The 19,212-nt window shown below is 38.5% G+C and overlaps 1 protein-coding gene across 3 annotated transcripts in view; it reads left to right on the forward strand.

The window, feature by feature from the left end:
* The window catches only part of ATP2A2 (ATPase sarcoplasmic/endoplasmic reticulum Ca2+ transporting 2), a 51,935-nt gene that overhangs the window by 26,014 nt on the left and 6,709 nt on the right, over positions 1-19,212 (forward strand). For all 3 annotated transcript variants that reach the window (XR_005060233.2, XR_012125545.1, XM_037014246.2), the window contains exons 6-16: positions 2,189-2,269; positions 2,964-3,049; positions 4,204-4,668; positions 8,195-8,283; positions 8,776-8,878; positions 9,722-9,853; positions 14,745-14,867; positions 14,965-15,183; positions 15,919-16,254; positions 17,365-17,585; positions 18,039-18,241. Coding sequence is in view for 1 of the 3 variants with exons in the window: in XM_037014246.2 (XP_036870141.1) it covers positions 2,189-2,269; positions 2,964-3,049; positions 4,204-4,668; positions 8,195-8,283; positions 8,776-8,878; positions 9,722-9,853; positions 14,745-14,867; positions 14,965-15,183; positions 15,919-16,254; positions 17,365-17,585; positions 18,039-18,241 (2,058 nt within the window). In the remaining 2 variants the exon portion in view is untranslated. The remainder of the gene's footprint in view (positions 1-2,188; positions 2,270-2,963; positions 3,050-4,203; positions 4,669-8,194; positions 8,284-8,775; positions 8,879-9,721; positions 9,854-14,744; positions 14,868-14,964; positions 15,184-15,918; positions 16,255-17,364; positions 17,586-18,038; positions 18,242-19,212) is intronic.

Consider the following 19,212-nt stretch of genomic DNA (forward strand, 5'->3'; position numbering starts at 1 on the left):
CGTTACAGTGCAGGAATATGCTAGTGCTTATAGATTATCAGGACCTCTTTGCCGCATTAGAAGTTTTCCGCTTCTGTAGGATTGTGACATAAATCGCCTCAGACATCAAAGGAACATTTTCAAGTAAATTTTCCATTTAGGGTCATATGCTTATCATTAAACTTGCACTCTTTTCATGTTCAAGATCATGCAGGATCAAATTATTTCCACCAGAAATAATGCAGAAAGTGTTTGGTTTCTGTAAAGTTGGTTTCAAGTTTTTATCCTGATGGGACATTTTAGCTGTTAAAGGTCACTAAAGTTTAGGATATGGTTACTTTAGAGTGAGAATTACATTAAAATGAAAGGTTCTAGTTTATTAAGTCTGAATATTGCTATTCATTGCATAAGCATTTCCAGTAGGAATTTCACCTTAATTTAATGTGTCCCTGCAGTCAAATGCAAGGATGATCTTTGTCCCTTGAGATTATATATTGACAGTCTCTTTCTGTGCTGCCTTGTGACCACATTTCCTACTTAGGCTACAGGGTTATTTCATGAGCTTGAGCTGAAGAAGTATAGTTTGCTCTCCCTGAATTTAAAATCTCTGAAATGGAGAAAAATCAGAAATAAACTGAAGGTTTAACAAATGAAAGAAATCTACTATTTGGTCAGAATGGCTATTTTGGTAATTTTTTATTAACCGATGACAGTTACAGTTCAGTATGTACAGCAAGTATGGAAAAATGAAGATATGACTTAAAAATACCACATGCATTTTTAGAGTAAACTCTATTTTAATTTTTAGTTGTCCTTGCGTAAGACTTCAAAAGCTATCTTAGTTGCCTTTCAGAAAGGTAATGTCCAGTTGCTTTGGTGAGTACTCATTCAACAATATCTGAATACCTACACTGCTGGACACTGTTCTAAAGGTGCATGTGAAACACTGGCTCTGTATGTTCCTGGGTTTGCCTTGTGGCATTTACTTCATACATGCAAGGAAAAGGGCTGAAATGTGGGCCCTGTAAGTGCTATTAAAGGAACTCTAGCCTAGAGAAGAAGACCCCAGTTGACTTAAAGATCTAGAGGCTTATTCATTTATTTGATAAATCAAATTTCAAGGGTATTGGAGGGCACAAGGTAAAAAGTCTCCTTCCTCTCATATCCAGCTACCCAGTATTTCCAGTTGGTTATACCTTCCTAGATGTATTTCCTTAGACATGATGCTTCACATTTGAGTTTTTCCCACTTCATATACAGTATATCTCAGGAAATGTTCACTTTAGTATGAATAGAGTTGTCTCATCTTCTCTTAATGAAAAACTGCTGTGATTAACCACATATTGTGTGACCATATCTGTAGAATAAATTCCTTGTAGTGGAATTTATGGAGTAAAAAGATTACCATTCACAATTATGTATTGCCAAAATGCCCTCCAGAGATTTTTGTGTAACAAGTTTTTCCTTCCCATTCAGCAGCATATGTAAGTCACAAAGTCTGGAAGCATAGTTGAATTATATATGCGAAATGGACTATTAATATTACATGGCATGCTTAGTGACATTACATATGTCCAGTTTGTCCTTATTAGCAGTGCATTAACGCAGAATACTCATTAATTTCTGCTTAAGCACTTGACCCTATGTTTGTGCCTCTGATTTTTTTCCTTATTAAAACTAAAATTTCCAGATCTAGTCACCTTAGTATAAGAGTCTCTGCCTGTTTCTATACATCTTTGCAAACTTAGTGCATTTTCTCAACTCTTATTTGTCAATTTCATAGTTTAAAAGTAGTGTCTCTAGTTTTATTTGCATTCCTCTTTTGAGATTGAAAATCTTTTTAAAGAGCCATTTGTTTCCTCTTCACAATAATTTAGCTTTTCTGATGAAGTAAACCATGGCATATATAACTCCATCCCCCTCACCATGCCACACATGCATGTGCACGTGTGTAAATAATGTATGCTTCATATTTCTTCAGGCATCATTCTCTGCCTGTGTAATTCAAATACTGTATTTGTCCAGCAAAGGAGTTTTATGATTCCGGGAATAAGTTGGTTATCTTGCTTATTTTAACAGATTTTTATTTAATTGCGCTATATATAAGCTATTTACTTTCTTGAAAAATTGTGTTATTTGGAGACAAATTGATTTCTATGAAACATGACTCCAGAAGTTGCTTATTTGAGCTGCTTTTTCCCCCTTATAGTTGGTGACAAAGTTCCTGCTGACATAAGGCTAACTTCCATCAAGTCTACTACTCTCAGAGTGGACCAGTCCATTCTCACAGGTAAACAGTGAATTTCACACCACTCAGACGGACTCTGAGCATAAGTGGTGTTGAGTAAAGTTAAACCAAATTCAAGAAGCCGAGTAGAAACTCTGAGAAGTAGTCCTTTATAGCACATGATCTTTTTAGTGCACCTGCTCATTGCTGTTTTTCAGTTTTGTTTAATTGAAATAGAATTGTCTGATTAGTGCATGCAAATATTTCTAAAACAATGCTTTTATTTCTTTCTTTGGCAGTACTGAACAAAAACAGGTTTCCCAGTGGATGATCCTCATTATTCACATAATATAGTGACAGTTTGTTCAGTCCATTAAGAATAAATACACTTTTGCCATTTTTTAAGTATGCAACAAATGTGTGTGTGTGTGTGTGTGTGTGTGTAAATGTATATTCACAGTATTAGAGTATAAAAAGATACCTGAAAATAAATTTGAATAGTTTCTTCAGAAAATAAAGGTATTTGACTGGGATTTTAAACCAAAATTAAGTTCTTTTATTTTGAAATTGTATTGGTTTTAATCCTGGCATTCTTTACTCTGAAATTGGTTTCTATTTCTAAATTTTACTAGTTCACCAACTTTGAATGAGTTGGGCCTTTTCTCCCTTTTTCTGAGAGTGGTGGTGGCATGCATGGATGGGAGGGGGTGTAAATTGCACAGATCCAACCATCTCTTCTATCTTACAACCTGCTTAGGTGAGTCTGTCTCTGTCATCAAGCACACTGACCCTGTCCCTGACCCACGGGCTGTCAACCAAGATAAGAAGAACATGCTCTTTTCTGTAAGTATTTCATCAACTATAGAATGAAAACATTCTCAGTTTTAAGTCGTAGACTTTTTTTTCACTGCCCTCTTTCAGGAGTCAGACTTTAGAAAGTGCTGGCTGTTATTCAGAGAATAATTACACTGTTCCTGGTCAGTCTCAGGTGTGAGAAAACATCAGTAACATATAATGGTGGAATGTGTATGCAAGATGTCTTTCATTTAGTTGGCAAATTTTTGAGGATTTAGAAAAAGGTAAGGTCAAAAAAATATCTTTAAACTTTTCATGTGTAAACATAGCAGAAAAGTAGATTTGTTTGAAAAAGGCTTAGCTATAAAGGGTGTTTTCAAAATGATATGGCTGATGTGTATACATAGTTCACAATAACAAGGTGTGTGTTTAGAGAGAAAGCATATGGCAAACAAACATGGTGAGTGTGTGAAAAGTTACAAGGATGTTTATTGTACTATTTTAATTCTTTGTTACAATTTGGAAATACAAATTGGAAAACTTATAGATTTTTTCTTGTTTGGAATTTAAAATATTTCAAGGGGGCTTTTGTGGGTCAATATGGGAGCCTAACCACTCATGGCAGCTGGAAATACTGGAGCTATGTCATTCCCACACAAGGAATTAAAGTGGAGTGGGGAGAGAATGCTCATACTTGATTTCATTAATTTTGAATGCCAGTGTTTGAGTGGAGGTCCTCAAGGTGTAGCCCAAGGTGCTGGTTGCCCTCCTTATTATTTGGGATCAGGGTAGGGGAGGTTGAGTAGGGAAGGGTGCCGTAGGTGGAAAATGCTTAAGGTTGAGAGCCATATGGAGTTTGAGAGATCAGGAGACGGAGGGTCTGTGCACTGGTCCAGCCTAAAGCCAGTCTGCAGGCCAAGGCTCAGTGTTGTAAGAGCCCAGGGACTCACTCCATGTACAGGTGCTGGTGCCACATGAAATAAGAGCCAGGGAGAGAGGCACCATCCTACCTGCATGAGGTATTGCTCATTATCAAAGTTTGATGGCTGGTTCTCTGAAGATTAGCCATTGGAAGGCCCAGTAAAATGTAGTGAGAGAATCTGGGTGCTCTAGTTAAAATCAACATGAGTCTTAGTTTATTAGTCAGTTTTTAAGTTGGGTGTGGTGGTTATATTATAAGCAGTTCTCTACTTCTGTCCTAGGGTACCAACATTGCTGCTGGTAAAGCCATGGGAGTTGTGGTGGCAACTGGAGTGAACACTGAAATTGGCAAGATCCGGGATGAAATGGTGGCAACAGAACAGGAGAGAACACCCCTCCAGCAGAAACTAGATGAATTTGGGGAACAGCTTTCCAAAGTCATCTCCCTTATTTGCATTGCCGTCTGGATCATAAATATTGGGCATTTCAATGACCCAGTTCATGGAGGCTCCTGGATCAGAGGTGCTATTTACTACTTTAAAATTGCAGTGGCCCTGGCTGTAGCAGCCATTCCTGAAGGTCTACCTGCTGTCATCACCACCTGCCTGGCCCTGGGAACACGCAGAATGGCAAAGAAAAATGCCATTGTTCGAAGCCTTCCTTCCGTAGAAACCCTTGGTTGTACTTCTGTTATCTGCTCAGACAAAACTGGTACACTTACGACAAACCAGATGTCAGTCTGCAGGGTAAGTGGGAGTAATTTAAGAATATTTTCTGTGTTGGTGGTTAATTCATCTCAAGAATATGCCCTCATGCCATCAAAACCTTTGATTCATAATTTGAAACCTTTTTATGTGTTGTAAACAAATTGGGTTGTATGTATAAGCCTGAGCCCCAGGTAATTTCTAATACTTCAGAGGAATTAATCATTAAATTCCTAAAACTATTTCATTAAATAAAGTATATCTCCACAGTTGATATACTTCTATTGGGAAAATAACTTTAGGCAGTCTGCAAATGTTAGGTGACTATGCTCCTCTGTCTCTAAGTGTGTGGATGTTAATAGGTAAGCTTTAAAGGAATAGTGTTCTATAAAACAACTAGTTACCTACCTAAAATTCTCATTGGTATGTCCCTAACACATTGAACTGAGACATGCTTTCTTCTTGAAAAGTAAATAATTGCCTTAAACTTGCTTCCTCCTTCCTATCTTAGGCTGTTTTGAATATCACTTGGGAGTAAAGTAAGGAACCATTTAAGCCTGCCCTTGGAAAAATGAAAACTAAAGAAATAATACATGATATAGCCGATAAGTTCGTTCTTATCATTCATTTCCCTAGGTTTCATTTAAACAACTTTGTACAAGTCAAAAAAAAAAAGTATAATTTTCCAAAAGGTACACGACTCATACAAATATTGAGTGGACATATGTCAAAGATTAATTAATGTAATGAGATGATCGGTAAGATGGTGAAACTTGGTTTACAAGAGCATTTGAGGAAGTGCTCAATATTAGAATCAAATTGCTTTATGTTAGATTATAAAAACTGGTTAATATCCTACAGGACAATCAAACTGCAGATTACCTCTTCAGCAGGACACAAATCCACAACCTCATGTAACATTGAGCCCATAATTAATAAATAGCACAGTGAAACAGTGTTACATCTTTCCAAAACACTGAATCTTTGAGTAGACCTGTTAAATTATGGTTCTGAATGACTCTAAAAGGAATGTGGCTATCCTCTTGGTCTTATCTCCAGATTTTGGATAATGTTTTTCAGCATTGAAAATTATTTTTACATCATTTATTTTATAGTGAAACCCTCTGAATCTTTGTCTTGCCAAATTTAGATTCGTGATGATTTTTAGATACACATACTCCTAACTCTTTGTGAAGTCCAAATCCAGATTTAGAATGAATGGACAGGTGTTTAAAACAGATCGGCTCTTCTATCTCTCAAGTGGTGAGCTTCTAGTTTGTCCTGTTTTTCCAGATGTAGGGTTTGACTGAGCTACCGAAGTGTTCATTCCTTTGAACCAGAAAAGGTGGACAAGACTTCGAAAAGCTAGTTGTCAGCTAAAAGCAGATTGTTTTGGAAAGGGAAAGGGAATTTTTTTGTTGTTGTTTTTTGAAAGGAAATTTCATGTTACCTGTTTAGTTTCCCCCAGGAAATTGTTTAAATTTAACTTGCAAGACAGAACCCTGTTCTTTCTCTTCCATTTTAATTCCTCAGAATCATTCTTACCCCTGAAAGTAAGTAGTGTGTGAAATTATAATCTCTAGAAAATTTTAATTTAAAGTTGTGGCAGTAAATCAGATTTCAAACCAGGAGTTGAAATTCATAATAGAAATTTTTTCTGTTCTTACATTTTCCCTTAAATAGTTTCATTTAAAATGTTTTCTTCTACAAAAGAAATAGCCTGCCTCTTTGTTCTGTTCTACCTCAGCAACAGAAAGCTGATGCTGATCAGTATTCTACAGGAGGTTTCTTGCCGTGGATTGCATAACTGCCCTTGATTTAGGCCTACTTTCATCATGCAGTTTCTAAATGGTTTACTTGCTCACAATCTAAAATGCCCAAGTGCATTTGGATTTAGGTAATGGGAATTAGACTTTTAAATGTCTTAAAATATTTTGGATTCTGGTATAAAGCCAGAGTTTCACTTTTTATAGAGTATCATTAAAGAAATGGCACAGTGTATAGTAACAATGCCAACTTGCTTTTTCACAGTGACTCTATTTGAATCATGGTAATCCTGCTCAAGAGGTTAGAAAATCAAGGCTCTTAGAAGTTGTGACATGTCTGAGGTCACACATCTTTCACTAAGGGGTAAAGTTGGATTTTCTTACAGGAGAGTTTGGTGGTTAAAACCAGTTCTCTCTCTTCCATTTGATAATTGTATAACCTTGAACACATATGTCCTTTAGCCTCTTTGGTCCTTTGTTTCCTCTTCTGTAAAATGTCAAACATCTTTGGAAAGAGCCATTTGACAAGCTTCCTTTTTTTAGGTGTTGTATCTGTTGTAAAAGAATGGTGGGAGTCAGTGATCTTGGTGTATGTGACCTTGGACATGAATCTTTTCCTCATTTGACACACTGAACTAGAACCTTTTAAATCCCATTATATATTTTTATTAAAGAAGTGTTTTGTATGTCTTATAGCTTTAGTTCTAATGTTGATTTATTGCTGAGTATACTTTTGAAATGAAGTCTTTCAGATTTATAAGTATGTGCTATATATATGGCAAGCAGATCTTGAGACCAAAAAAAAATATTTTCTTAAAGATGAGATGATTTTTATTGAATATGAGTTGGAATGCTCTGAATTCATGTTTTTAAGACATTACATGGCCCTTTGTTACTTGAGTTTGTTTTTAAAATTCATTATTGTAGAATGAATTGCTCATATTTCAGAGATTTTGGCATGAATTAGTATAGTCAAAGTTCCATTCTCTATTTTTTTCCTTTTTTTGTTTGTTTTTTTAACAGGTTTTACAGTTTCAGTTCACAGTGAAAACAAACCTAAATCTTCCAAACTGGCTTCTGAATTATAATTGAAACCAAGAAAACAAAAAGAACTCATCTTTAAGAAACTAGCTTGTGTCACTTTATTATTCTGTAAATTTAAAATTTCTTTCCTAAGCACACTTCCACCTGTATTGTCTTGGTAACATGATTTCATTCAGCTCTGTGGGCTCCTTACTGTGTATACGTAGTTATGCAGCTTCACTGAAAATAAACTATTGGCAAAATCAAAATAAGTGGGAAGGAACAGGGAAGTGATTTATCTTATTTTACTTAGGGAACATTTATGTACCTCTGAAATTTATTCTTTGAGTTTATATTTCCCAGGCATTTACTCTTAGCTCTAAGGCAGGACTACCTAACACCATTTTCTCAGCCAGTCATTTGAAATTTGGAATTCTGAGCATTCTGAAGAGTACTGCCGAGTCTCTGGCATTGACTGACCTGACCCAGAGTCCTTGTAACCGAGGTTTCACACAGGTTGTCGTCCATGTCCTTGGTGCTGCTGCTGCTTATTATTTATTCGGCACCTCAGCGATGCTGTTCCATCACTGTTAGGTAGATGGGGGAGGCAGTCTTAAATAGCATCATGTTGTAATAACAGTACTTCTGATACTGAGCTTTATTCATCGTTTCATAGAAATTGTTTTCTTAAATGAGAAAGATCTTTTGTCTTAAAGATTTTTTTTTCTAGCATATTTTTACACCTTTAAATTCTTAGTGCTTGTTATTTTTTTCTGTAGATGTTCATTCTGGACAAAATTGAAGGTGATACTTGTTCCCTTAATGAGTTTACCATAACTGGATCAACATATGCACCTATTGGAGAAGTGTGAGTGAGAACCTCCTTATCATTTAAAGCATCCACTGTGGCAGTTTGGTACCTGTGCAGATAAGCAGTGTGTATAAAAAGTTAAGACAGTTTTTCTGAATATGGCTCATGTTACTTCTTAAGAGTAGTAAAAATTTTTTGAACAAGATATAAAACACACTTGGAAACAAAAAACACAGGTTATAAGCCAGTGATCTTTTTCATTGTTATTTAGCTCCTGTTTAAAGCCTGAATAAGTGGCCTTTGTTCTTTATTGATACCAGTTGTGGAAGAAATTCTTTAATAATTTTTGGTCTTTACTGATAGATTCCTGATAAAAGAAACACATTCTGTTATTGTCTCCAGCATTGCATTTCTAAGAGCCATCACTGAAATTCTTTTGAATACTTGCCAGTCTGTTTTCCACAAAATTCTTATTTATATTATTAAATAATTAAATAAAAATTAATAGAGATGACCACACCGTGCTCTAAGAGTTTTTTCTTTTGACAGGCATAAAGATGATAAACCAGTGAAATGTCATCAGTATGACGGTCTTGTAGAATTGGCAACAATTTGTGCTCTTTGTAATGACTCTGCTTTAGATTACAATGAGGTAAGGCTCTTCATAAATGAGAACCTAGACTTGATCCGTTCCTAGCTCAAGGGTGGGTTGGGTGGAAGGAAAATCCAGCCTGCCTTCCTCCCTTTTGAAAGTAAGGGTTCCTGATTTTATTTTCCTTTCATTCAAGAGCCTCTCTCTATCAGAGTCAGCACGACCCAGCCAGAGAAAGCAGCGGAGAGCCTTTCACATAACCTTGGTGACTGAGCATTGCAGTTACTTAAGAGTTGTGTAGTGTACATGGTGTTCTTATCTCTTTATAGTGTGGTTACTATAAATGAATAAAACCCAGGATAGAAGCAGTTTTCCTGAAAGTGTAGGCTGTTGATCTTCCTTTTTAAGATGAGTAGCATTATATTGTTCAGGACAAGCTGAGGCATAAAGGACTGTTTTGAATATGATGATGAAATAATACTATAAAATTTAAGCAACAGTAAACCTTTTTCCATCTCCTTTTAATTAGTGAGATAAATCCTTTGGTTTTCATCTAAAAGGCAAGCCAGTCCCCATCAGAAACAGAATGTAAACTGTACAGAATGATAAGTAATGACATGGAATTATAAATATGTTTTGAAAACTCTATTTGAATTAATATTGTGATAATAGTTATGGGAAATGAAAAACCTGATTATTAGAATAAGATAAAATGCACACCTTACTTTGAGTATGTTTTTAATTATCTGGATCATGAGCTCCAGAGTACGATTAAAATAGCCCATAGAATAGTGATGCAGTGGAGGAGAGGTTGTCCTCCTACAGAAAAAGTCTTTATTAATGAAAACTTATTTGCTCATTACTTATCCCTTTTTGCACTTTCTATGCCATTAACCAATACAGGCAAAGGGTGTGTATGAAAAAGTTGGAGAAGCTACAGAGACTGCTCTCACTTGCCTGGTAGAGAAGATGAATGTATTTGATACCGAATTGAAGGGTCTTTCTAAAATAGAACGAGCAAATGCCTGCAACTCGGTCAGTATCTAAGCCTGGTGTATTGTTCATGCTGCCATCATGCATACCATATATGCTTAGTACATTTACCCTCTTATTATTACCTTGGACAACTTATTATATACCTTATTTCCTCAAACTTGAAATATCTCCTTCCCCATATTCACTCTCACGTAAAATGATCTGGCTAGCTATTTGACCATGAAAATAAAAGTAATCAATAGATAAGTTCCACATGAAACCATCTGTGCACATAATCTTTGCTTCTCCAGTAGTGCTGTGGATAGATTGTCCTGGCTCCTTGTGCAGTAAGCCCCCAACATCTCCCTCCTGCATTATCAGTTGTCCATCTTTGCTGGATCTTCTTCAGCACAGGAGACCTAACAGTAGGTTTTTATCTTAAAACTTTTTTTGACTTTATTTCTCCCTTCAGGACCATATTCTTTTCCTATACAGTAAGACTTCCAGAAAGCACCATTTTTATGTATTCTCTTGTTTCAACCCTTCCATTTTCTTGAATCCACTCCAGTCAAGCTTTTGCCTCTTCAGTTTATCAAAACCTCTTGTCAAGGTCACCCATGGCCTTGTGCTAAATGGTTAAATCATTTGTGTGTATGTACCTAATTGCACAAAGTACATGAAATAAAAATTAATAGAAATAAAAAGAAAAATAGACAATTCCACAGTTAGAGTTGGAGATTTTAACACACCTATCTCAAAAATTGACAGAACAAGTGGATGAAAAAATCATTAAGGATATGGAAAATTTGAACAGCACTGTAAATATATTCAGCCTAACCCTTATTTCTGTTCTGCTTCTGATACGCTGTTGAGGAAGCAAAATTCAACAAAAATTATAAACGGTTGAAATCATACACATGGTTGCTGATCACAACAGAATTAAACTAAAAATCAGTAACAAAACAATAAGTAGCACATTTCCCAAATATTTTGAAGCTAAGCAACATTCTTCTAAATAACCCATGGGTAAAAGAAGAAACCATAGTGGAAATTTCAAAATATTTTGAACTAAACTATATTAAACACACCTTATTGAAATTGGAGGTTGTGGCTACAGCATCATTTCAGGGAAAATATATAGCTTTAAATGCACGTATTAAAAAGGTTAAAAATCAATGCGGTAAGCTTCCAACAGAAGAAAGTAGAAAATAGGTGGAAGGAAAATACTATCAAGGTAAGGAATCTGTTATAAACAATTTCATACTAATAAACTTGACAGTGCAGAAGAAATTGACAAACCCCTTCAGTAACACAACTTTCTAAACTGACACTTTTAAGGAAAATGGAGCAATCCTGTGTCTGTTAAATTAATTGAATCTATAAATAAAAATCTCCACAAAAGTTCTTCAGGCCCAGTTCTCCCAAACACTTAAGAAATAGACGTTTTACAGACTGTAAGAGGAGAAAAATGAAACTCTTCTCAACTCATTTAATAAGACCAGCTTAACCCTAATACCAAAACCTGACATGGACATGAGAAGAAAAGGAAATTACTAATATTCTTCAAATACAAATGTGAAGATTCTCAGCACATGTGCACATCAAGGCTAGTATAGTAAAACTGTAACATGATTTTCAAGCAGAATTTACTACGACTACAAGGTTAGATTAACATTTGAAAGGGTCCATCAGTGTGGTAGCAGTGGTGGAGGGTGCAGGGTGTCCGTTAGGTAAGAACCCTGGACAAATGCATGGCCGCCATCCCCTTTCCTGCTGCCTGTCAGAGCTCTAAAGCCAGGATTCTTGGGCTGAGCAAAGTGGCAGGCAGGATGACCAGTCTGAAGACACTGAGGAAATCTGGCTGGAGGCTGACCAGATGGCTAGTATCTGCCATCTGCTGTTAGAGATGGTTTTACTCAGGTCTAGCCTCACCAAGCATGTGAGGTCATAGAATCTAATGACAGTTTATTGCAGGACAGATCCAGCATGGTTGCCTTAGCAAAGGCAACAACTTCTTGACAGGACCTCATTCAGGTCCTTGAGGCTCAGGTCCAGCTCATTGCTGACCAGCTTGTTTTTGATCATAATAATGCCAGCTGAATGGACCTAAGTGATAACTTCCTTTGTCCTGGCCAATGTGGTGAGTGCTTGGATGAGGAGCAGTGCAAGCAATTTGCCAACAAGATGTCCCAGTACATGCATGCAGCTGAGCAGCAGCAGGTAGCAGCACCTAGGAGTGGAGAAGCACCATGAGGCCAGGACAAGCTAAAGAAGCTCAGGAATGGGAACTATAGAAACCAAAGAGGAAATTGACAAATTTCTCAGAACATGCAGCCCACAGTTGCAGAGAAAGCACACTACTTTTTTAAGGACCTCAGCTATTTAAGCATTTTTGTGACCCAAGTCAAGTCCCAGGACCGTCCGGTCCAGCCTGACACTTGAGGCAGGGACATGGAGTCCTGTATACTTGCATACAGTCTCTGTGTGAGGCAAAACTGGGTTCCTGCTCCTGCATCATTTCCTTTTATGTCGTTTTGCCTCTTTGATATGGTCCTGAGAAACAACACACACACAACTGAGGATATCACAGCTGAAGTAGAGAATCTTCCACATAGACTGATTCATGCTTCACAGCCAACAATCACAGAGCCACGAGGGCCCTGGGCAGCTCCTTTGGCATTCTGCCTGACTCCTGAGACCTCCATGTGAAACGGCCCATTGTCTCCATTTGCGGGCATTCACTCCCTAGCTGTCAGTAAGCAGGGAGGGCCCATCCTGCAAAGCCACATAGTCTCTGTTACTAGCTGGTGTGACTGAATCCCTCAGAGGCAACCTTAAGACTCAGCTGCACAGAGTCAGGTTTAGAATTGTTGGGTTTAGACCTGTAACTACTCAATGAAGGGAAACAAGTAGCAATCATGGAACTTAAAAGTGTCGCTTTAACTGTAACGGCCTGCACAAACGAAGGCGGACTATGGTTTTCTTTTCTGCAGACTAAGCATTTTCTTACTCCAAGGCCTCCTTTGCCTCATTTTTGCCACAACAGCTAAGAAACGGGATGAGAAATGTGCTCATTCACTGAAAATTATCAGATACAAACTTACGCCAGCTCCCACCCTTCAGAAAGAAAGAACCTTTAGTAATTCAGATGCAAAGAGGGCAGAATCCATCTTTTTTTAAGGCCTAGTGGCCCATGTGTATGTGACTTGCTCTTGAAAATCCTGGCATTAGAAGAAACAGCTTTATTCTTCTCCCCCAGGATATATCTGGTGCCTAAGACCCCACCTTATTCAGAATCACTACACCTTCCTTCAGTCTTCTGCCATTGGTACAAATGCTTAATGAAAACTAAACACATAGGAAATATTTACAAGTAAGTCAGGTAATGTAGAATTTGTAGCGATTGCCCTCTACTGCTTGAGGCAGCTCTGGCTGAGAGGGTGGCTGTAGGACACCCAGCCTGGCAGAGAGTCCCAGACTTCTGTCTACTCATAACTGCCTGCATTGAATGCTGAGGTCCTTTGGGATTTCTACAGTTATAACTAGATATGTGTCTGAGTTGGGAGAGATCAAGATGATTCACCATGTGATTAACTAAAAAGAAAACAGGATCATCTACACAGATGCAGAAAAAGGCAGCTGATAGAATTTAATCTCTGTTCATGATAACAACTCCACAAACTTGTCTTCAAACTGACGGTGTATTTATGCAAAGCCTGCATTAATATCGTACTAAAGACAACAGGAGAATTTCCACTGTCGGCATATCTATCATGTTGTACTGGCAGTTCCTACTCTGTATAATAAGGCAAGAAAAATAAAGATAGAAAAGTTGGAAAGGATACAGTATATTTTTTATAAGAAACATGATTATATGCATAATCCAACAATCTAAATCAAAGATTTAATTCTCAGTCTTCATTTACTGAGCTACCAGTTGATCCTATCAGTTTCTCCCTCCTTGAAACATTATTTTACCTCACTGGTTCTCCCTGGCCCCTCTGTTGTCTCCTTGGCTGGATCTTTCGCATCCCACTAGGGGTGGGGAGGCCCAGTCTTCTTCAGTCTTTTCTGTCTGTAGTTACTCCCATGATCTCTTCTGGTCTCATGCTGTCAACATGCTGAAGTCTAATATAGTAACAAGCTACCTAAATCTACTTAGAATTCTTAAAATAACTTTCTCTAGAGCACAAGTCCCATTTCAAGTGTTTGGTAAGCATGTATGACAGCCACATGAACAGCGCCAATAGAGCATTTTCATCATTATAGAAATTTCTCTTGGGCAGCAGAGCTCTGGACTGACTACTGCTCACCTCCAGAGCTGTTGGCCTGGTCCAGGTAGCCATCACCTCTTGGATTATTTGTGTAGGTGGAGTTCCTTGTCCCCTTTCAGCTAATTCTTAACTCAGTTGCCAGACCTTTAAACCCTCCACTGGCTTCCCATTTTCACCTGTTGTAAAAGCTGAACACGTTACAGTGACTTTGAGGATCCTACAGCCTGCCTCTGCTACCCCCTGCCATACACCCCTCATCTCTTTCTTGCAAACTATTTTCAGCCACACTGGCCTGGAGGCTCCTTGTACATGCCAGGTGATGCCAACCTGTGCTTCTCTTCTCTCAGTTCACAGGTCCTTCATGTTTTTACTCAACTATGGTCTTCTGACCACTTCATGTGAAATTGCAATCTGTACATACATACAGGTTTCCTATCCTGCTTAATTGAAAGTACTTTTTTCTCCACAGCACTTACTATATTGTACTTTTACATTCTAGTCTGTCTTTCCCAAACTAGAGGGCAAGTTTCATGAGCGTGAGAACTTGTCTGTTTTGTTTTTTATTTTGTTGCTTTATCTCCAGTGCCTGTCACATAATAGGTACCTAATATTTATTGAACAATTGAAAAAGCTACAGAATTTGCTGTCCGGTAATATTCCATGTGTTCTCTTTATAGGTCATTAAACAGTTGATGAAAAAAGAATTTACTCTAGAGTTTTCACGTGACAGAAAATCAATGTCGGTTTATTGTACACCAAACAAACCAAGCCGGACATCAATGAGCAAAATGTTTGTGAAGGCAAGTACTGTGAATTGCAGTTGAGATGTTCTTACCAGGATTAGGATCCTGGGTGAGGCGATACTAAATTGTTGGTCTAAATCTGTAACATTTCTAGGGGGCTCCTGAAGGTGTCATTGACAGGTGCACCCATGTCCGAGTTGGAAGTACTAAAATCCCTATGACCCCTGGAGTCAAACAGAAGGTCATGTCTGTCATTCGGGAATGGGGTAGTGGCAGTGATACCCTGAGATGCCTGGGTCTGGCCACTCATGACAATCCACTGAGAAGAGAAGAAATGAACCTCGAGGACTCTGCCAACTTTATTAAATACGAGGTTAGCGGATGAAAAATCCTTCACCCACACCCTGCATGTTCATTGTGTTTAAATAGCACTCCTTCAGTAAAAGGTCAAATAGGTCTTTTTTTTATCTTTCTTTTTGCCCAGAGGTGTGCACGCGCACACACACACACACAGTTTAATACAGATCTGTTACTTTCAAAGTAGAAAAATCAAGACTTGAGCTAAATAAACTTGTAAAATTTATTTTGCAACTCTTATGTAAATTAAGATATGTAAAAATTGGTAATATTTTTTAAACTTTCATTAGTTATTGAAGGTCAAGATACCCAAGTTGAGAGATTCTATTTTTTCTCTTCATAATAGAATTCTTTCATACCAGGCATATGACTTCCTGAGCATCAGATGAAAGGAACAAGTAATAATAAGCTTTGGTACTATGGGCACTGCCATGGCCAGTATCAAAGTACTCTTAATCCTCAGTTTGGTTTTTTCTTTATTTCAGAGTATTATCCATTTGAAAGTTAAAGAATGATCTGGTAACAAGAATGTAGTGGTAATTTTAATCATTTCCAATTAATTGGGATTAATACTATTCTTTGGATTTTTATCAGTAGTGTGAATATTAATCTTAGGTAAGAGTCAAAGTTACAGAATTTACCATAGAAAAATACAGAAACCTTTGCTTTTAATGTGCAACTGGCCCTTTTCCACACTAGAGAGAAAAACCAGAATTTTCTGTTTTAACATAAAGTGATTCTTTTGCTGTAGACCAATCTGACTTTTGTGGGCTGCGTGGGCATGTTGGATCCTCCAAGAACTGAAGTGGCCTCTTCTGTGAAGCTTTGCCGACAAGCAGGCATCCGGGTCATCATGATCACAGGGGACAACAAAGGCACCGCTGTGGCCATCTGTCGCCGAATTGGCATCTTCAGGCAGGACGAGGATGTGGCAGCAAAGGCTTTTACAGGTCGGGAGTTTGACGAGCTCAGTCCTTCAGCCCAGAGAGATGCCTGCCTGAATGCCCGCTGTTTTGCTCGAGTTGAACCTTCCCATAAATCTAAAATTGTAGAATTTCTTCAGTCTTTTGATGAGATTACAGCTATGGTGAGTATCTTTGGACATGTACAGGTGACTCATACTACATAAACACAGCAGATTCTAATTCTGACCCATCACATTTTTAGTAAAAGCTCCGAGATTTGGAATTTCTTGATTTTTGTCACAACCTGGGCTGTTCTCTAGCATTCTGCTGACCTGTAGTTGGCAGGCTGTATGTTGCATGAGGGGGACTTTCTAGAGTCATTCAAGACCTAGAAGTGCCTTCTGAATCAGACACTAGGGAAATAAAGATATATTTATATTTGGTCTTGGTAAAAGTACATATATCTGTGTCTCAAGTTTTCTAAGAATTGATACTAATTATTAGATACCCAGTTAGATACAGCTAATCTGAGTTCTATCACCCAATCTTTCAATAACTGAGATGAGATGTATGGTGAAGAGCTCTGTAAGAGCTGCTTGTTGAAGCATTTCCGGGATTCTTCCCATGATTTCACCCAGATGTTCAAACATTGTTATATTTGCTTTCTATCACTTGTCTATAAAATTTAACTTTTTAAAAAATATTTTGTTGTTGTTTGAAAGCAGATATCATAGGAATACTCCTCCCCTCCTCCTTCCTCTCCCTTCCCTTCTCTCCCAGAGGGAATCACTGTTCTGAATTTGATTTGGGATATTTAGCAAAAGTATTAAAAATGTCCATGGGAATGATTGTTTTGTGTCTGTAGACAATATTAGTTTTTTTTTGCATGTTACTGACCTTTATAAATGGCATGTTAAAGTTACATCTTCTTGCAGTCCGCCCCTACTCTATTTATCAATGTGGATGCATGTGCTTTATCTTGACTGCCATGTGGCATGTGGGTGGTTTAGGTTGGATTTGATAAAAATAATAATAATACAGGTTAATCTAAAGTCCCCTTTGTTCCACTTCCCTCTGAAGTCTCTTTGGTAAGCTCATTTGGCAGTTAAACATTTCCCAGGTGACATGTGTTTTGTGACACAAATGTGGGAAAATGAAAATTCTCCTAATCCTTTGTGCCCAGAGGCCTGCAGCCCCATTTGCTTGCCTCACTTCAGGATGGCTGAGCCTCTGTTGGGATGTGTGTGTTAAGTGGCAGGTGTGTGTGAACCAGCCATCGGGTTCCCTTTCAGACTGGGGATGGTGTGAATGATGCTCCTGCCCTGAAGAAATCTGAGATTGGCATTGCCATGGGCTCTGGCACCGCAGTGGCTAAAACTGCCTCCGAGATGGTCCTGGCAGACGACAACTTCTCCACCATTGTGGCCGCCGTCGAGGAGGGGCGGGCAATATACAACAATATGAAGCAGTTCATCCGCTACCTCATCTCATCAAACGTGGGGGAAGTTGTCTGGTGGGTCCTTATGGCAGATCGCTTGTATTCCTTGATCTAAAATCAGGGCTTGTGATGCCCAGTTTTCCACATTTGCTCTTCATACAGCAGCTTTGGTCTTTGTGCACAAGTTGGGAGGGAGGGTGAAACAAGGGGAAGGAATTCCTTGTGAAGATAGAGGTACTTCTAGCCTTCAGGAGGGCTGTCCACTGCTACCCCCGTGTACAAAGGATGCCCTTTAATGTAGAAATGAATTTACACTAACTATATAAAGTAACATAAAATTCTTAGCCTTCTAAAAGTTAACTGTAGTTCAAAATTGGGTATAATTGTTCTTTAGTTGCCAAAAAATTATTTCACGCAGTCATTGTTGCTATCCATTGACTTCATGGAGGACGAGGGGGTGGTGTTGCTATTTAAATAGTGGCCAAAAATAATTTGGGGGCTTTCTCTTCTTCCCTTGGGTGGAAACAGTATTTTCCTGACAGCAGCTCTTGGATTTCCTGAGGCTTTAATTCCTGTCCAGCTGCTCTGGGTCAACCTGGTGACAGACGGCCTGCCTGCTACTGCCCTGGGGTTCAACCCTCCTGACCTGGACATCATGAATAAACCACCCCGGAACCCAAAGGAACCACTAATCAGTGGGTGGCTCTTTTTCCGTTACCTGGCTATTGGCTGTGAGTACAATTTTTTATGTTGTTGGTCCATGAACATTTTATTTAAAAATAAAAAATGTGTGTATTTCATCCTTTCAAAGCCCATTTTCCTTTTCCCTATTAGGGTAGCAAAAATGGAGGCTATCCTACAGTTCAATAAATTATATACCCAGTTTACCATAAAGCTCTTCCTTATGAGTTAGCATCCTCAGTCCTTCCTTGGGTCTTTGAATGAGGTTTTCATCCCTATGGGCAAAGGGATATGGGGATGATGTGGGCCTTCAATCACCACTATAGGAAACTTGAGAGTCTTCCTTTCCCTGAGTGAGAGGAGAATTCTGTGTGTTCATCAGCAGTGGTTGGTGAACACATAGAGCCCTGGCCTCGGGTTAGGTTCTTCTACATACATCATCTATGTAGACCTCATCCTCCTCATCCAGGATGCCAGTTTTCTTCCCCATATAATAGGTAAGGAAAGTGAGGCCCAGAGATTGTGTGACTTCCCTGGAATTCCATGGAAAGGTGTTTTAATACATTCCCATGCCTTAAAATTCAAAAGGCCTAACAAGTCATAAAGTGGGCAGGCTCTCAGCCAGTCAGTGACCCCCGTGTAAACAGTTTTTCACATGCCCTTGTAGAGATACTTTCACAAATAGATACATTTATGTATTATTTTTGCAAATGAGATCATGGTGTGAAAACCTGAGTGCTGAACCTTATATTTTTTATTTCTCCATCTGTTGGGTAATGCCCTGTAGTATGTGGACAGCTCCTCAACCTTTGGCACTAGCTACCTGGTGCTCCATTGGGTTGCTGGGTCAGAGGGAGGGAGGGAGGGAGGGTGTGTGTCTGTGTGTGTGTGTCTGTCAGGGAGGGAGGGAGGGTCTGTGTGTCTGTGTGTGTGTGTCTGTCAGGGAGGGAGGGAGGGAGAGAGAGAGAGAGAGAGTGAGTGAGTGTGTGTGTGTGTGTGTCTGTCTGTCTGGGGCTCCATT

The sequence above is a fragment of the Manis javanica genome, chromosome 15 (genome assembly GCF_040802235.1).
Source record: "Manis javanica isolate MJ-LG chromosome 15, MJ_LKY, whole genome shotgun sequence".
In the NCBI taxonomy this organism is placed as follows: domain Eukaryota; kingdom Metazoa; phylum Chordata; class Mammalia; order Pholidota; family Manidae; genus Manis; species Manis javanica.